Source organism: Bos grunniens, chromosome 10, assembly GCF_055505025.1.
Source record: "Bos grunniens cultivar Pamir isolate PY7600 chromosome 10, Bosgru_T2T1.0, whole genome shotgun sequence".
Classification (NCBI taxonomy): Eukaryota; Metazoa; Chordata; class Mammalia; order Artiodactyla; family Bovidae; genus Bos; species Bos grunniens.
The window spans coordinates 95,372,320-95,390,396 of record NC_141174.1 but is presented as its reverse complement, the minus strand read 5'-3'; the positions used below and the strand labels follow the sequence as shown (position 1 = coordinate 95,390,396).

Here is an 18,077-nt window from a genome sequence, read left to right as displayed (position 1 = left end):
CCACTCCAGTATTCTTGCCTGGAAAGTTCCATGGACAGAGGAGCCTGGTGGGCTACAGTCAATGGGGAGTCTGATGGGCTATAGTCTATGGGGTTGCAAAGAGTTGTTTATGACTGAGCAACTAACTCTTACTTTTGTAGAAATTCTAGAAATTACATGGAACTCCTAAAATGTCCTGGTAACATGTTATCAGTAATAATTCTAGAAATTATCTTAAATTGTTTTATGTCACAGCAGTAATGAAGTTTGTCAATTGGACTGGAATCAGGTCTTTAACTTTTCAAAGCTTTTGTAATTTATGGACAGTTATTGTTTTACTCCAATGTTTAGGCAAAAATACTTCATCTTCAAGAATATTCATAAAAAGAACTTTTTTACAAGTACAGGTTTCTGATAACTTTCAGATCATACCACTGAACTGGGTAAGAAATTAAAGACTTCTGATGGAAAACTGGATGGTTTCATAAAACTGCTAACTGAAGATTAAGATCTAGGATTAGTCTCGCAGGACTGAATGAACTTATGAATATGGTTATAATTTTTTTTTGTCTGAAATACTATTCATTTTTAATCTGCTTTCCAGATATAAAGAAACCCTTACTATACCTCTGAATATAGAAATAAAACATGTATCTTTTCTCTCTATCTGATCCCTTCAGAATCTGTAAACTCTTAGATTTTTAGCTTACCCAGGTATACAAGGAAGGCCACCTACTAACAGGTGCAGGAATCTCAAGGTATTCAGGGAATCTAGAGAAGAGAGCGGAGAAGGCAATGGCACCCCACTCCAGTACTTTTGCCTGGAAAATCGCATGGATGGAGGAGCCTGGTAGGCTGCAGTCCATGGGGTCGCTAGAGTCGGACACGACTGAGCAACTTCACTTTCACTTTTCACTTTCATGCACTGGAGAAGGAAATGGCAACCCACTCCAGTGTTCTTGCCTGGAGAATTCCAGGGACGGGGGAGCCTCGTGGGCTGCCGTCTCTGGGGTCGCACAGAGTTGGACATGACTGAAGCGACTTAGCAGCAGAGAAGAGAGAAATTCACCTAAACCCAGCACCCAAATCTACATTTATCACAGGAAGAATCCATGACATGCCTTTGGTGTGGCTTTCCTGGCCTAGAGAGTTTAAGTTCAACTGAGATTCATTATGAAAAGTTCCATCAGAGACAATTTAAAGAGTCTATGTGGTCAATTAATCAGACATTTTGTGAACAAATTAGTCTTAATGTGGCTGTATTTGGTAGAAATTATGGTAATTTTAGAGAAAGATAATGTTTAAGTGGTTATTAAATTCTAATTTTATTGAATGAGGTCTTCACTACTGTCTAAGATTCTTTTCTGAGATAGTTTCCTTGTTGTCATATTATTGTAAAGTTTAGTTATTAAAAGGGCACTCAAAGTATGTTTCTGAAGCTTATCACAGTAATTTAATTTTGGATGAAGATCTGATGTGCCATGACCTGCAACCAGGAGATTATTCCTACTGGGAAAGGTCTCAGATAAAGGACTCAGTCACATTAGAAGGGACTGTATTAGGCCTCCTCTTCTGAATAAATTGCAACTCCTGTTTCTGACACCTGACTTCAACTAAAAACAGTATTACCAGACCAGCACAAGAAGACATCTGAAGTAGACAGCTAACCCAAGATGCTGCACCAGGTCTGTATACTGGTAACTTTGACAACTACTTACACTCGTTTTTTGGTGGGGTCGGGGGAAATCATATCTTTGCTTATGAATCAAATGTATTTCTTTCTTTAGTTCAGTCACTCAGTCGAGTCTAACTCTTTGCAACCCCATGGACTGCAGAACGCCAGGCTTCCCTCTCCATCACCAATGCTGGGAGCTTGCTCAAACTCATGTCCATCGAGTCGGTGATGCCATCCAACCATCTCATCCTCTGTTGTCCCCTTCTCCTCCCGCCTTCAATCTTTCCCAGCATCAGGGTCTTTTCTAATGAGTCAGTTTTTTGGTTTCAGTTTCTTTCTTGGGCTCAATATTTGCAAGTTTAGAATTAATCTAATCACTGGGTTTGGGGCCAATTACCTATGGCCCAGGTTGTCCTGCTGGATTTCTCCTCTCCAAGGCTCTAACTGGATGGCCCTTGGACATTTTATTTTAAAGAAACTCTAGCACCATGCAAGCTAATATCACCGCCAATATCCCTAAGTGAGATGCTCTTACCTGACCAAGTAAAGATGCCTATTCTGAATCTGGCCATAAACAGCCCATTTCATTAGATGGTGAATACTGGGTAGCTCCTACAAGGACCCAATGGATTTATAGAACAAATTCATGACCTTGGTTTTTCCCAGGTTGGTTAGGAATACACATAGTTCATTTGCCTTGGGCTTAAGATCCCTTATGGGTAGCTTCTGTTAATCTGTAATGTGAGTACACTGGTTTCTATCAGGTATCCAATGGTATGACCATTTGGCCACAATATTTGGTAACTCATTTCATGACACATGAAGAGCTAAATTTCCACTTTGAACAATCTTCTTCCCAGTTCAGGGGAAACACTAGGAAAAGAGTTCAGTTTAGGAGGATCTTGGCTTAAATCTCTATTAATGATGATGTTGGTCCTCCTGACAATTACAGTTTGTGGAGTTACAAAGTGATAGTTTCTTGCCTTCCATACTGTGTATCACCTGCTAATAGTAAAACAATGATGTCTAAGCAACCTGAATTTGTAGATCACGTCTATATAGTGTTCTATAAAATAATGGGCATACATAATGCACATGTGAGGAAATTTGGGTTAAATCATATTGGACAACCTGGAATCAGCTCTCAGTACTTGAACATTCTGCTAGTATAATTCCCTCTGCCAAAAGAGAACTCAGCTATTTGGACCCAGCGCTGAGAGACATGATGATCAAGGGCAGGTGAGCAAGAACCCTGGCATCAAGGGACCAAATATTTGATTGCCTAATGCTTTCTATCAAGAGATTAAAGATCAAAAGAGGGAAATTGTGAAATAAAATTAATATTTTATGGAAAGACGAGAAAAAAATTAAATGTTTAAAAAAAAACTTTTTCTCTGCTCTTTGGCCTCCCCTTTCCCGGCTACTGTATACTGTATTATCTGCATCTTGCATCATGACCAAATTTTCCCCATTGACAAAAACACCTGCCCAATCCTAAAACACAATGTTCTCCTAGCATCAACTCCTTAAAAGATAACCTTCCTTCTTGATCTTGGAGTGAGTCATGTTACCTACCAGTTTAGACTTGCAGAAGAGAGCTGTGTAAACTGTCAGTATTACATCATCTGATTTGATGTAGAGCCTTCTGTCTCAAAAACACTTCTAATGGATGGAACAGTTCTCAGAGCTGTCTAAGATGCTGTTCCTGGGATATAATCCTCAATTTGGCTCCAATAAAAATTTCCATTTCTTTCTTAATTTTTCATCAACAGAGAATTGATGAGAAAAAAACTGAAGTCTCCTTAACTATTAAAAGAGAAAGAGGGGAGGTGCATTTCAACTAGGTGGGAAAAAGATGGTTTAGTCAACAATTCCAACTGGAATATAAAATTACAGATTCCTCCATTACATCATAATTTTAAAAAAATCAGATGTGTTAATATATTTAGAAGAGATCATTAAAAAAAAGAACAGAAAATATAGATAATTATTTGCAGTACAGTGTGAAAGGATTTCAATCTAAAATGGAATCTGAGGATGTGAAATGGGAATCTCATACGTGTACCTAAAGAATGGAACTTAACTAAGAGAATGATTTCCGTAAATGCCAGATCAACAGAACACAGAGCCTTATCTCCAGACCAATGACCATCTGCCAAGTATCTCTCCCCATCTTCAAGCTAATGAATTTACTGCTTGGACTCTGGCTGGACTTCTCTTGTCTGCACTCCTTGCCCATAAAATACAGCTTGCCCGACAGCCTCTACAAAACTGCCTGTAACTTTCTATTTGGCATCGATTTACCAAATCATAATCTCTGCTATTCCCAAATAAACTCAATTTCTGTTAATTTGAGACTACCTCAGTTTACATCTTTAGGCCAAAAAAAGAACACTTTTTAAAACATGAAAAAAACATAAAGATAACTGTATCAAGACTGTGAGTTAAATACAAGAAAGCACAAAATTTGACATGGCAAAACTAATAAGATTTTTTTTCAACTATTAAAAAGAAGAAAATTGAGAAATGAAGTCAATCCTGTCCATCTTCTAAATCAAGAGAGGAAAAACACCCAAATTCTAACAATAAAAATGTCAAGGGATGTGTATAAGAGAGCCACTAAAGAAGAAATGCAAATAAACGATGAACATTTTTAACAGAAAGCCTAAATCGCATCAATAAAGCAATTTCTTTAATGAACATAAACCTATCACAAGGACCCTCCTTCTCTCTCCTCTGAAATAACAAAAGGGGAGACAAATATGAAATCATACAGTCGTACAAACAAGTTCCATTTGGAGAGTGCATTCCTAAGTTCAATTTGTTCAAATAGTTAGCTCAGGTACCCAACTGACACAATGGGCTATACAGTACTGCACTGTAGTAAGTTTATAATACTTTTCACACAAATAATACATACTACTATAGAGTACACAAAAGCACAGCCACTTGTAGAGGATGTACACACACATGGCAATGTACATCACATACATGAACCAACTGATGTGACTGGATATGCAAATGCATGTTTGCAATATGAAAAAAATAGGGTAAGTTTTAAAGGCTCATAGTTCCCCCCCAAACAAACCTAAAATAGCAAATCAACCTGCTCAGCTTCAGAGTAAAAGTTAAAATTTTTGTTTTAACAGCTAATATTTCAGTAATCTAGACTTTAAAATCCAAGACAATAGCTGACTATGTAATTTTTATACATTCTAGAAGGAACAAAATAACAGCTTATTAATTTAAAAATATTATCGCTCAAGTCTTCATACTACAGATTTTCACAGCTGGAAATCAGTCCCAACATAAAAAAATTTCCAACATAAAAAATATTATCAATAGCAGGTCTGTTTTTCCTTTCTAGAATAACAACGGCAAGGAATTTTTCTTCTACTTTCTTAAATACAATCTAATGTCTTTTTTTTAAACATTCTACTTCCATGTCAATGATACTCCTTGTACTCCTATATGCGTGTGTATATGGAAAGGCAGATTCTACTAACTGCTTAACAAATAACAAAATGGGGAAAGAAACTGATTTCAGACATTTTTCAAACATAAAGGTGAGGCAATTAGAACAGTTCATGCTCTGCTATGGATAAGACCTCACAGTATACAGCACAGACTAAAATCTTTCACCAGTCAAGTTCTTGGAGTTTTCCTCTGTAGGTTGCTTTTATTTAAAAAAACAAAAACAAAAAAACAATTAGGGACTTCCTTGGAGGTCCAGTGGTCAAGACTCTGCAGTCCCAATGCAGACAGCACAGGTTCAATCCCTGGTCAGGGAACTAAGATCCCACATGCTTTATAGTGCAAGCAAAAAAATAATGCATCTATTGATTTCAAATAATAAAATTTAAAAAAAAAGAAGGAGTTACAAGGTAATATCAATAAGTATAACCCTCACAGGCGAGACAAAAACTTGTCCTATAAAGCAGACAGGCCTAGTAATGAGCCCTTTAAGGCTCTTTATTTAAAGTTTTGTAGGAAAAAAATCTTTTCAGGGTAAGCCTAGCATATATTATAAAATATTCAAAATATTTAAAGGTTACAAAAGCATAATATAAAAATCACTTTTGTGACATAAATATATATTATGTTTTTTCTACGTGTTTCTAAGACCAAAACTATAATTTCATACCTCATAATCTGGTCCTCCAAAGTGGGATTTTTTCTTAAGTTCTGTCATGGCATTTTTGTATGCTTCCTCCACTCTTCTTCTCTTCTCAGTTTCCTTTAAAAAATAAAACCAGACGAAGAATTTATCATGTGATATGGGATATTTTTTACATTTCACCAAAATTTTATAATTTGGCCAAAAAAATAATTCTTACTGCAGTAAGAATTTATCTTCTGCTCAAAAAAAAAAAAGAAAGAAAGAAAGAAAAAAATGAGTATTCTTCTGTTCCAGAAAACATTGTTTTTCTGGGCCATATATCACATACAAGCTACCATAGGTTTAGAGAAGGAAATGGTAACCCACTCCAGTATACTTGCCTGCAAAATTCCATGGACAGAGGAACCTGGTGGGCTATAGTCCATGGGGTTGCAGAGAGTTGTTCACAACTGAGCACCTAACCCACACACACTAGGTATGTTACATATTTAAATGGATTAAGTAACTACCAAAGTGTCTACATGTCAAAAAAAAAAAGAGATAAATTAGCATCAGAGAAACATCTATAATATATATTCATGTGTCTGTTTTCCCCAGTAGGAGCTAAATTTATTTTGTTATAGAGAAAAAAAAGCAAGTAATGGATGCCAGGAAGAAAATAACTCAATAATTGGTAAAACCAATCACTACAAAAAAGATATTCTAAGAGATGTTTCTTATACTTTCCAACTGCTGGATTAAATTATTTTAGAGCTGAAAAAGAGCTTAGATTTCTACTTTAACCTTCTGCTTTTATAGATAAGGTCTATAGCTCTCAGAATCTGCTATAAGATCCAAGGACAAAATTTTAGAAGGCTGGCCTTGGCACCAACCTCAAACTTTCTTTTTTAGAACAATGGATTGCAATGGGTCAAATCTGATATTAAAGCCTAACAGAATTATTATTAATATAAAGAACCTAATACCTTTATTCCTTCACCTCAAACATTTAAGGATTAAAGTCCAAACAGAACTCACACAGAGCTTGCTAAGCTGCTAAGTCACTTCAGTTGTGTCCAACTCTGTGCGACCCCATAGACGGCAGCCCACCAGGCTCCCCTGTCCCTGGGATTCTCCAGGCAAGAACACTGGAGTGGGTTGCCATTTCCTTCTCCAGTGCATGAAAGTGAAAAGTCAAAGTGAAGTCGCTCAGTTGTATCCGACTCTTAGAGACCCCATGGACTGCAGCCTACCAGGCTCCTCCGTCCATAGGATTTTCCAGGCAAGAGTACTAGAGTGGGGTGCCATTGCCTTCTCCCTAACACCTTTATTCCTTCACCTCAAATATTTAAGGATTAAAGTCCAAACAGAACTCACAGAGCTCACCCACTTCTAAAAACCCTATCTGAATTAAGCTGGTGCAAATCAATGAATTAGTATACTAGGCCTACAAACTGATTTTTGTGTACTGAAGTGAAGAGAGGACTACAGAACCATCAGAATGGCTAAAATCAAAATATAAAAAATCACTCACAAAAAAAAGACAATACCAAGTGCTGTCAAGGGTGAAAAGCAATTAGAATTCTCACTTACTTGCTGGTGGGACTATAAACTGATATAACTACTTTGGAAAACTGTCTACCTCTGTAGACCTAAAGCTAAGTATATACCTCATGAACTGATAATTCTGCTGTTTGGTATATGTCCAAATGAAAACAGTGCATATATCCACCAAAAATACACATAACAATGCTCACAGCAGCTTTATTCACAAGAGTCAAAATTAAAAAATGTCCATCAGCAGGAAAAAGGAAAAAACACAGTAAAGTCATAGAATGAAAATGCATCATACAATGAACAGTATACAGTAATAATACTATATAACAAAACAACAAATTATCACTAAAAGTTACAAGATGAAGGAACTTCACAATCAGTATTGGGGAGGGCGTAGCCAGACACAAGAGTATATTTTGTATGATTCCATTTACAAGCTGTCCAAGAACAGGCAAAACTAATCTATAAGGATATATTAATAAGTTAAAACTGTGGTTACTTCTTGAGGCAGTGGTATGGTATGGAGTAGGAAGAGGCATGAAAAACCTGGGGGGTTATAAAAGTTCTACATTTTGATTTGAGTAGTGGTTACAGGGGAGTATACATATGTATAAAACTCATCTAGGAGTACATTTAAGAGTGGTACACTTCACTGTATATATATTAAACCTTAATTTTAAAAAATGAATAAAACAAAAACACACAGAACAGCAATAACACTAAAAAGACTTCGAGGCAAGTGAATAAAGATGCAATTACACACCTGTGAATCTATTAATATAAGCTAACATCTTTGATGAATAGGTTTTCTCTTACTAATATTGTTAACAACTAAAATTACTTAATGTTAGAATTCTTGGACATAACTGGCTAAAAATTAAGTATACTTCTATAAAAGAAGGAATTATTTATACAGGTAACTGAGAAAAATCATCACCACTGACGAACATTAATTTTAAATTATTTAACTGTAAGAACAATGGATATAATGTTAGATAAGAGCTATTAAACATAAAATTAGAGACTATAGAGATTTACATATATATTATACATATTACTATATATTACTAGATAAACATATATTAGAAATCTACATAAAAAGTATATAGCTATTAAATAGCTATTATTTTATCAACTATCACGTATTTAATTACTCTCATTAGATTTTAAGATCCTTCAAGAATGACTTCCTGTTCATTACTGTTTCCTCATTTCTAGTTTACAGTTTAGCACACAAGCATACAAATACTTCTTGAAAAAAACACAAATTCATTTAAACCATATTGTTATCATTGTACTTTGCTTCCCAGTTATATCAATTACCTAAGTGAAGTGAAAGTAGCTCAGTCGTGTTCAACTCTTTGTGACCCCATGGACTATACAGTCTATGGAATTCTCCAGGTCAGAATACTGGAGTGGGTAGCCTTTCCCTTCTCCAGGGGATTTTCCCAACCCAGGCATTGAATCCAGGTCTCCCACATTGCAGGCAGATTCTTTACCAGCTGAGCCAAGGATATGTTTCTTGATAAACAACTCTCTCTATTCAAGAATTTCCTAATCTTTACAGAGTGTGTGTGTATATATATATATATATGAGTATATATGTACATACATGTGCATACATATATATACATACACACACTAAATATATATGCATATACTTTATATGCACACATGCATTTACATTTCCTGTAAAATGTAACTGGGATCCTATATCAACCTTAAGAAAAAACGTGATGGTGGAAAAGGTGAATGAAACTTGTAAGAGCACTATAAATTACAATTGTTTGCAGATTTCAATTAATACTACCATATTTTGTGCTGTTATTTGGTTAAATATGGTACCAAAAAAAGTATTGTTCTTCACAGGTTCTTTGATACAGTCTACTTGGTGCTACCCAGTAAAGAAAGAGCATGGGTAAGATTACCAATATTGAGACAACTGCAAATCCATGTCCCTTTTCAAATAAGAAATCTGATTGCCAAAAAGATGGGGAAGCCATGTGTTATACTTAATGGATTTTTTTAGGCAGTGTCATTAGAGCACATGACTAGAGATGGTGACCCTCTAGGGAAGGATTAGTAGATGGGGGGCCGGTGTGGGGGGGCACTTAAGAGAAAGCTACCAAAAAAGTTTTGAATAAGCTAATCCAGACAAGTTGAAAGATTCTCTTGAACCAGTAGTCTAGTGAATTTAAGGGGTTATCCTGTTTCCTCATACTTTTTTGTGTGTGACTCCTCTAAAAATTCACTATGATCCACAATTGAAATCGCTGATGGTCTAACAGTTTGACTCCAGAATAATAATGAAGTATACATACGTACCTTAAATGGATTTTTTCACTGCTTGGTTTTAAAAGAAAACATATAGTCAATCAACCTGGCTTACTTTCACTTGCACCTGAGAACATGGGAACCTTTTGTAAACATCAAGTGCCATTAAATCTATAGCCATTCTGCTATTACATCCGTGATGACACTGCTTTCCTTAGTGTTCTGCTCAAATTGCTAAGACCTCCAAATACTGCAAGCAATATGACTCACTAACGGGTGATAAGATTCTGAGTGACACCTGCCCTAATATCCAGAGATGAAATACAGAAGAGTAAAATTCTTCTAATTCTGCTACTTAATACCTCTAGACAAGCCTCTGGGCCTCAGCTGCTTCTATAAAATGATGGCACTGCACTAGAACTAAATTCTCTAAGATGTACTTTGGTTCTAATATTTTTATGATGTTAAATTATAAACAAAAGTTTTCCTACTAAACAAATTCACTGAGCCAAATTCTACTTCACACTTATAACTAAAGATTCATATTATAACATTATTATCAGTGCTGCAGTTTAAACAAAGGTGGAGAAGGCAATGGCACCCCACTCCAGTACTCTTGCCTGGAAAATCCCATGGACTGAGGAGCCTGGTAGGCTGCAGTCCATGGGGTCGCTAAGAGTCGGACACGACTGAGCGACTTCACTTTCACTTTTCACTTTCATGCATTGGAGAAGGAAATGGCAACCCACTCCAGTGTTCTTGCCTGGAGAATCCCAGGGACAGGGGAGCCTGGTGGGCTGCCGTCTATGGGGTCGAACAGAGTCAGACACGACTGAAGTGACTTAGCAGAGGAAAGGTGAACATAAAGCAAATGTTCAATGAACAACAAAATGTGTGCTAAGTGACACCAGTGATGCTGGAAAATATACACGGCCATGAATGCAGTAAGTTAATATTTAACTTTATAAATTGGTATTTTTTTATATATACCAAGTAGTTCATATAACTTAGGTATACTTTCATGTGTTAGAGAATAAAGCTAGGAAATGTTAAATGGTTCATACTTCTATTTCAAAGCATTACTACTATCATTAGAAAAACTTTTATGTTAAAATCCAATGACGAATACGTATCATACAATAACCAAATACATAACCAGTGAATCTCATTAGAAAAATGAATTTAAGATGTTCTAAAGTTTTAGAGGATTAGTACCACCTGCTACTTCTAACAATCCAAACGATCTTTCCCTAAGAAGTTGGTTAGGTTTAAATGTTTGATTGGTATATAAACAAAATCTGATTATTTTTTAAAAAGTAAAAAGAGAATCTTACCTTGTCCATTCTCTTTTGCCAGCTGTCCTCACGTTTTACCATCAGCTCAATACAATGAGAAAGTGTAGCAAGGATTCCGGCAGTAGTTGCTTTAAAAGTTATCGCCTCACCTTTAAAGTCTATACCATTAATTCCTTTTGGTGTTACATGTGGAAATACTGAAAAAAAAATTATTCACTATAAATCTTTATAACAAAGAAATCATTCCTCACTACAACTTAAAATTAGATATTTTTTAGGAAACTATAAGAGCAGAACTTTCAAAATAGAGTTGCCTTCCTGTTGGCCAACACTTAAAAATTTCCATCCATCTCTACAAGCAAAGAAGCCTGGGACAACATATGTACTCCCAAGTCCTTTTCTCTGAATTCTGTTTCTTGAAATCTATTTGCTATGCTGTACCCAGTGAATAAGTGGTAAGAGAAGTAATAATTTAATAATAACAGATAGCCTAGAGTGAGACCTAATTATGGCAAGAACTATCTTATATTTTGAGAAACCAGGAATTTAAAAGAAAAATCTGAGGAGAAACTGCTGAAATGAATAACGTAACACAAAAAACTTAAGTAAATGTCTGAATATAATTCTGGGACCAATGCATACATAAAAATGGTTATGTTATATTATAATTTTAAGTTAGTCTTTGAATTAAATGAACAATCTTAAAAAAAAAACTCATAAGATGCAAATAAGACAGCATAATATCTTTCAGCTTTATTCATTTATTTTTGGGCCACCACGTGCAGTATGTGCAATCTTAGTTCCCTGACTAGGGTTTGAACCCACAACCCCCTGCATTGGAAGCGTGGTGTCCTAATCACTGGACAGTCAGGGAAGTCCCAGGGCACTATAGTTATAATAAACCATTTCAATAGAATTCTTATAAATGAAATAATACTTCCAACTTTAAAAACTCATAATGTAGATATGACAGCAAAGCCACAATCCAAAAAATAAACTGACAAACTAAACTTCATCCAACTTTAAAATTTCTACTCTTGAAGGCACTGTTAAAAGAACGAGAGTTGCAGTTGTGGGATAAGTAAGTCTAGAGAGCTAATCTATAGTTAATAATAAAATAATGGTAACTGAGGAAATATGTTAATGAACTTGACCGCAGTAATCATTTCACCATAATCATATACACCAAATCACTATATTGAACACCTTAAATATGTTGCTGTTGTTTAGTTGCTCAGTTGTGTCCGACGCACTTCGATCCCAAGGACTGCAGCCCACCAGGCTCTACTGTCCATGGCATTTCCCAAGCCAGAATACTGAAGTGGGTTGCCATTTCCTTTTCCAGGGGATCTTCCTGACCTAAGGACTGAACTCACACCTCCTGCTTGGCAGGTGGATTCTTTACCAATGAGCTACCCAGGAAGTCTCACCTCAAATATATATAATATCCATAAAAAATTTTTTTAAAAGAATAATGAAACAAGCCACAGACTGGAAAAAAAAATCTCTGCACAGAATACATATGATAAAGGACATATCCTTTATCTATCTATCCATATATATATATTAATATTAATATAGATATCTCAGTATATTAATATATCAATACAATACACAGTAATCTCAATAGGAAAATATAATCTAATTGAAAATTGAACAAAAGATCTGAATACACATTTCACCAAAGAAGAAATGTGAACAGCAAATAAGCAGATAAAAAGATGCTCAACATTTATAGTTACTAGGAAAAAGCAAATTAAAACTACAGTGAGATATCACTATATACCTATTAGAAGACTAAAATTTTAAAAGACTGACCACATCAAGAGTCAGTGGGGATATGGAGGAACTTGAACTCTCAAATATGACTGGTGAAAAGTAGTTTGGAAGGTTTTTAAAAAGTTAAATATATACCTACCATATGAGTCAACCATTCCATCTCTCCAAAGAAATAAAATATATATCCATAAAAAAAACTGTGTTTGAATGTTAACAGGAACATTATTTATAATAGCTCCAAACCATAAACAATGCAAATTTCCACCAACAGACAAATGGACTGAAGAAACCTGTCATGTCATCTGTACAAGGGAATACTACTCAGCAATGAAGACACTGAATAATGATATGTGTAACAACGAGAAATTTCAAACTAAGAAAGAGATCAGGCAAGAAAAGTTGAATTCATTAGATTCTAGAAAATGCAGACTAATCTACAGTGAAAGAAGGGTTGCGGTTGGTTGAGAGGTGGAGAAAAGGGAAGACAAAAGGGATGGAGGCAGGGAACTTTTGAAGGACAGTCTTGACAGTGGCAACAGCATCATGGTAATATTAAAACTAACCAAACTGTACACTTTAAATATATATACAGTGTATGGTATGTTGATTACATCTCAATACAGCTATTTAAAAACCTATTTTCTTTTTCTTGTATTCACTCTTATAAAAGATCGTATTTATTTTATATGAAATAAGGTTTCCTTCTGGACTCTCAATTCTATTCCACTGTTGTATATATCTTTCCTTGAATTCCAGAAGAACATTTACTTTTGTTTCATTGACTACTCTAAAGCCTTTGACTGTGTGGATCACAACAAAGTACAGAAAATTCTTCAAGAGATGGGAATACCAGACCACCTTACCTGTTTCCTGAGAAATCTTTATGCAGGTCAAGAAGCAACACTTAGGACTGGACATGGAACAAGGGACTGGTTTCAAATTGGGTAAAGAGTACATTAAGGCTGTATATTGTCACTCTGCTTATTTAACTTATATGCAGAGTACATCATGCAAAATGCCGGGCTGGATGAAGCACAAGCTGGAATCAAGATTTCTGGGAGGAATATCAATAACCTCAGATAGCAGAAGACACCACCTTTATGGAAGAAAGCAAAGAGGAACTAAAGAGCCTCTTGATGAAGATGAAAGAGGAGAGTGAAAAAGCTGGCTTAAAACTCAACATTCAGAAAACTAAAATCATGGCATTTGCTCCCATCACTTCATGGCAAATAGATGGGGAAACAATGAAAACAGTGACAGACTTTATTTTCTTGGGCTCCAAAATCATTGCAGATGGTAACTGCAGCCACGAAATTAAAAGACACCTGACCCTTGGAAGAAAAGCAACGACAAACCTAGACAGTGTATTAAAAAGCAGAGACGTTATTTTACTGACAAAAGTCCATATAGTCAAAGCTATGGTTTTTCCAATAGTCATATGTATGGATGTGAGAGTTAGACCATAAAGAAGGCTGAGCACAGAATTGATGTTTTGAACTACGGTGCTAGAGAAGACTCTTGAGAGTCCTTTGGACTGAAAGGAGATCAAACTAGTCAATTCTAGAGGAAGTCAATCCTGAATATTCACTGGAAGGATTGACACTGAAGCTGAAGCTCCAATACTTTGTCCACCTGATGCAAAGAGCTGACTCACTGGAAAAGAGCTGATGCTGGGAAAGACTGAAGGCAAAAGGAGACGAGCGCAAGAGGACAAAATAGTTAGATAGGCTCCCTGACTCAATGGACATGAATCTGAACAAACTCCAGGAGATAATGAAGGACAGGGAAGCCTGACATGTTGCAATATATGGGGTCACAAAGAGTCAGACAGGACTAAGCAACTGAAAAACAATTTGAAAATATGCCATGGCCACAGATTTTACTTCATATTCTTTCAAAACTTCAGCAAAAATAAACATAATTAGATTAACTTATTTTTCTCACAAAGGCTTATTTGCAACTTAAAAAAAAGTTTTACGAATCCATGTCAGCTTTTTCTTAGAATATATTAAAAGAAAGCACTGACTATGAGTGTCACAGGTTTCTGTTACAACCTAACTTCTCCCAACAGATACCACATATATGTGATACCATGTGTTATTTGTCTTCGGTTTATTTCTTAGCATAATGCCCTCCATTGCCCTCCAATGCGATTCCCTGGTGGCTCAGATGGTAAAGCATCTGCCTGCAATGCGGGAGACCTGGGTTCAATCACTGGGTTGGGAAGATCCCCTGGAGAAGGAAATGGCAACCCACTCCAGTATTCTTGCCTAGAGAATTCCATGGGTGGAGGAGCCTGGTGGGCTACAGTCCATGGGGTCACGAAGAGTCGGACATGACTGAGCGACTTCGTGAATGCCTTCCATGTTCATCTGTGTTGTTAAAAACACAGATTTCTAGTGAACAATTAGGAGTTCCATCCAGAAAGTAACTCGTTATTAACTGATAAATGAAATAAACCACTTTGTTCCTGAGTTTATGAACAACTGTGCTATGAAAGCAGCTATTTCAATAATCTTCCTTTAGTAACACTGATTAAATACATCGCAACACCAGTTTATCAAGTGGAAAGAGAAAAGAACATTAAAGACAGACATAGGCATTAAAGAAACATTCAAGTTCCATTACAATCTTTCCTAAGAAATACTTTTTCAGTACTAGAAACTGATTCTATCAAACACTACAGAAATAACTGGCCAATGTCTAAAATTTAGAATGAAATATTTATCAGATAAGCTGTCACATTATTTAACGTCAGACTATATTTTACCTCCATGTCTTTTCCTAGAAGAAACGTTCATGTTCCAACTTAAAAAAGACTTTTTCCAATTACTCCATTAAATAATTATTCCTGTTAAATAGTTAGTTACTTTGACACTTTAGAAAGTATATTTTTTCCAAATACCCTGAGGGGGAAAACTTCACTACTTACCCTTTTCCTTATTGCCATTGGTATTATGCAAGAAGTCTCCATCAGAACGTGTCGTAGGAAAGTCATCTTCATCATCTTCTACCACTAAATAAAATATATTTAAGAATATCAGGATGAAAGCACACAGAAATTAACCAGTTTATTCTTATGTTCAACTGATTAAATATCTTTGGATTCCATGACTACACGATCTTATTCATCTTTGTATTTCCAGTGCTCATCAATGGATGTCCAATAAGTATGCTGTGAAATGCCTTTAAATACATTATAAAAACCATATCCATCCTCATTTTTGTAAGGGATAGTACTGAGATATAAATTATTCTGTCCTTTAAGTCTTCCTATCTCTTTTTCCTTACCTTGGGGAGATTTTCTAATTCTACCAGAGACCTACAAAGACTGAAGAGGATGGTAATGCTATCAATACATAAATAAGATACTTTATCTTGCCTCCAGGATACACAGGGAAAATATAATGACTTACAGTTCTGATACTGATTTTAATTCATCCCAGTATGTCTGTGCCTGGATATTCCTTTTAACTTATCCAATTCCAGGAAATACAGAATCCCCTGTGTTCTTCAACATACCTCTTTCTTCTATACAATACTCTCCTTTTACACTGCCTAACATACGAATCCTCTGCACTATGTATTCTGCTTCTTAACATCAATTTCTAAACCTCAGCCACCAACCTTAGTCTCTATTTTTGAATGGCTTCTTCAGTTTTAGGTTGGAGCAAAAAGTAACTGCAGCTTTTGCATTATTGAAATTTGCCGTTTGATATTAGAATACATTCTAAATAAATGTGGTTAAGTTATATACCATTTTAATGCACATTTCTTGCTTTTTTTGGCTAACGATTACTTGTTTACTTTATATTTATTTTATATGGAAATGATACTAGACAAAAAGCAAATTTGAGCATTTTCTCATTTGAGTTCAAAATGGTTCGTAAAGCAGTGGAGACAACTCACAACATCAACAATGAATTTGGCCCAGGACCGCTAACAAACATACAGTGCAATGGGGGTTCAAGAAGTTTTGCAAAGGAGACAAGAGCCTTGAGGATGAGTAGCCTAGAGGCCGGCCATCGAAGGTGACGATGACAAGTGACAGCCATCATCGAAAATGATCCTCTTACAACTTCACGAGAAGCTGCTGAAGAATCAACATCAACCATTCTATGGTCATTCAGCATTTGAAGCAAATTAGAAAAGGTGAAAAAGCTTGATAAGTGGTGCCTCATGAGCTGACTGGAAATAAAAAAAAAATCATCATTTTAGTGTTGTCTTCTCTTAATCTAGGCAGCAGCAACAAACTATTTCTTGATCAGACTGTGACATGTGATGAACAGTGCATTGTACAGGACAAGCAATGACGACCAGCTCAGTGCTGGACCAAGAAGAAGCTCCAAAGCACTTCCCAAAGCCAAACATGCACCAAAAAAAGGCCATGGTCACTGTTCGATGGTCTGTAGCTGGTCAGATCCACTACAGCTTTCCGAATCCTGGCAAAACCACTGTATCTGAGAAGTATGCTCAACAAATTGATCAGATGCACTGAAAACTGCAATGCTGGCAGCTGGCACTGGTCAACAAAAAGGGCCCGATTCTTCTCCATGACAACGCCCGACTGTATCTTGCACAGCCCACGCTTCCAAAGTTGAACAAATTGAGCTACAAAGTTTTGCCTCAACCACCATATTTACCTGAGTTCTCACCAACTGACTATCACTTCTTCAAGCATCTAGACAACTTTTTGCAGGGAAAATACTTCCACAACTAACAAGATAGAGAAAATGCTTTCCAAGAGTTCACTGAATCCCAAAGCACGGACTTTTATGCTGCAGGAATAAACCAATTTATTTCTCATTGGCAAAAATGTGTTAATTGTAATGATTCTTATTTTGATTAATAAAGATGTGTTTGAGTCTAGTCGTGCTGCAGTCCATGGGGCTGCAGAGAGTCAGACACGACCTGGCAACTGAACAACAATAATGATTTAAAATTCATGGTCTGAAATCACAATTACGTTTATAGCAACCTAATATTATCTTTTGCTGAACTCCTTTTCTACAAGAGAAATCTTCACATTAAACTAATGTCTTACTTCTTGTCTATATCATCTTACGTCAGGAGCAATTTGGGTCTACAAGGAACATTTCATCTATTTTAACTCTCTCTCTAATGGAAGCAAAGCCTATTCCTATTTCTTATTCCCTCCCTGACTAAATGGAAAATAGCTTTATTCAGTATTACCATTTTCTAATTACTGGGCTCTTTCTTTTTTTTATTACCTGAAAATTCGTACTTATTTATAATAATTTTCAAACCACAAGCTGCCATTATCTATTTATATTAACACCTACTATTTTATCAGCAGCTAACTGCTATCAGTATCCAACTAACATTTTTCTTTTCCACGCCCATCATTATTCCTACAGACTTCAAAATCCATACTGTAGCTTCTGCAAATACTTTAGTT

At 35.9% G+C, this 18,077-nt stretch overlaps 1 protein-coding gene across 3 annotated transcripts in view; it reads right to left on the bottom strand.

The window, feature by feature from the left end:
- The window catches only part of CERT1 (ceramide transporter 1), a 131,588-nt gene that overhangs the window by 45,181 nt on the left and 68,330 nt on the right, over positions 1-18,077 (bottom strand). For all 3 annotated transcript variants that reach the window (XM_086323212.1, XM_086323211.1, XM_086323213.1), the window contains 3 exons: positions 15,591-15,674; positions 10,919-11,076; positions 5,799-5,891 (listed from right to left, as the gene is read on the bottom strand). In XM_086323212.1, the coding sequence (XP_086179338.1) occupies positions 5,799-5,891; positions 10,919-11,076; positions 15,591-15,674 (335 nt within the window). The remainder of the gene's footprint in view (positions 1-5,798; positions 5,892-10,918; positions 11,077-15,590; positions 15,675-18,077) is intronic.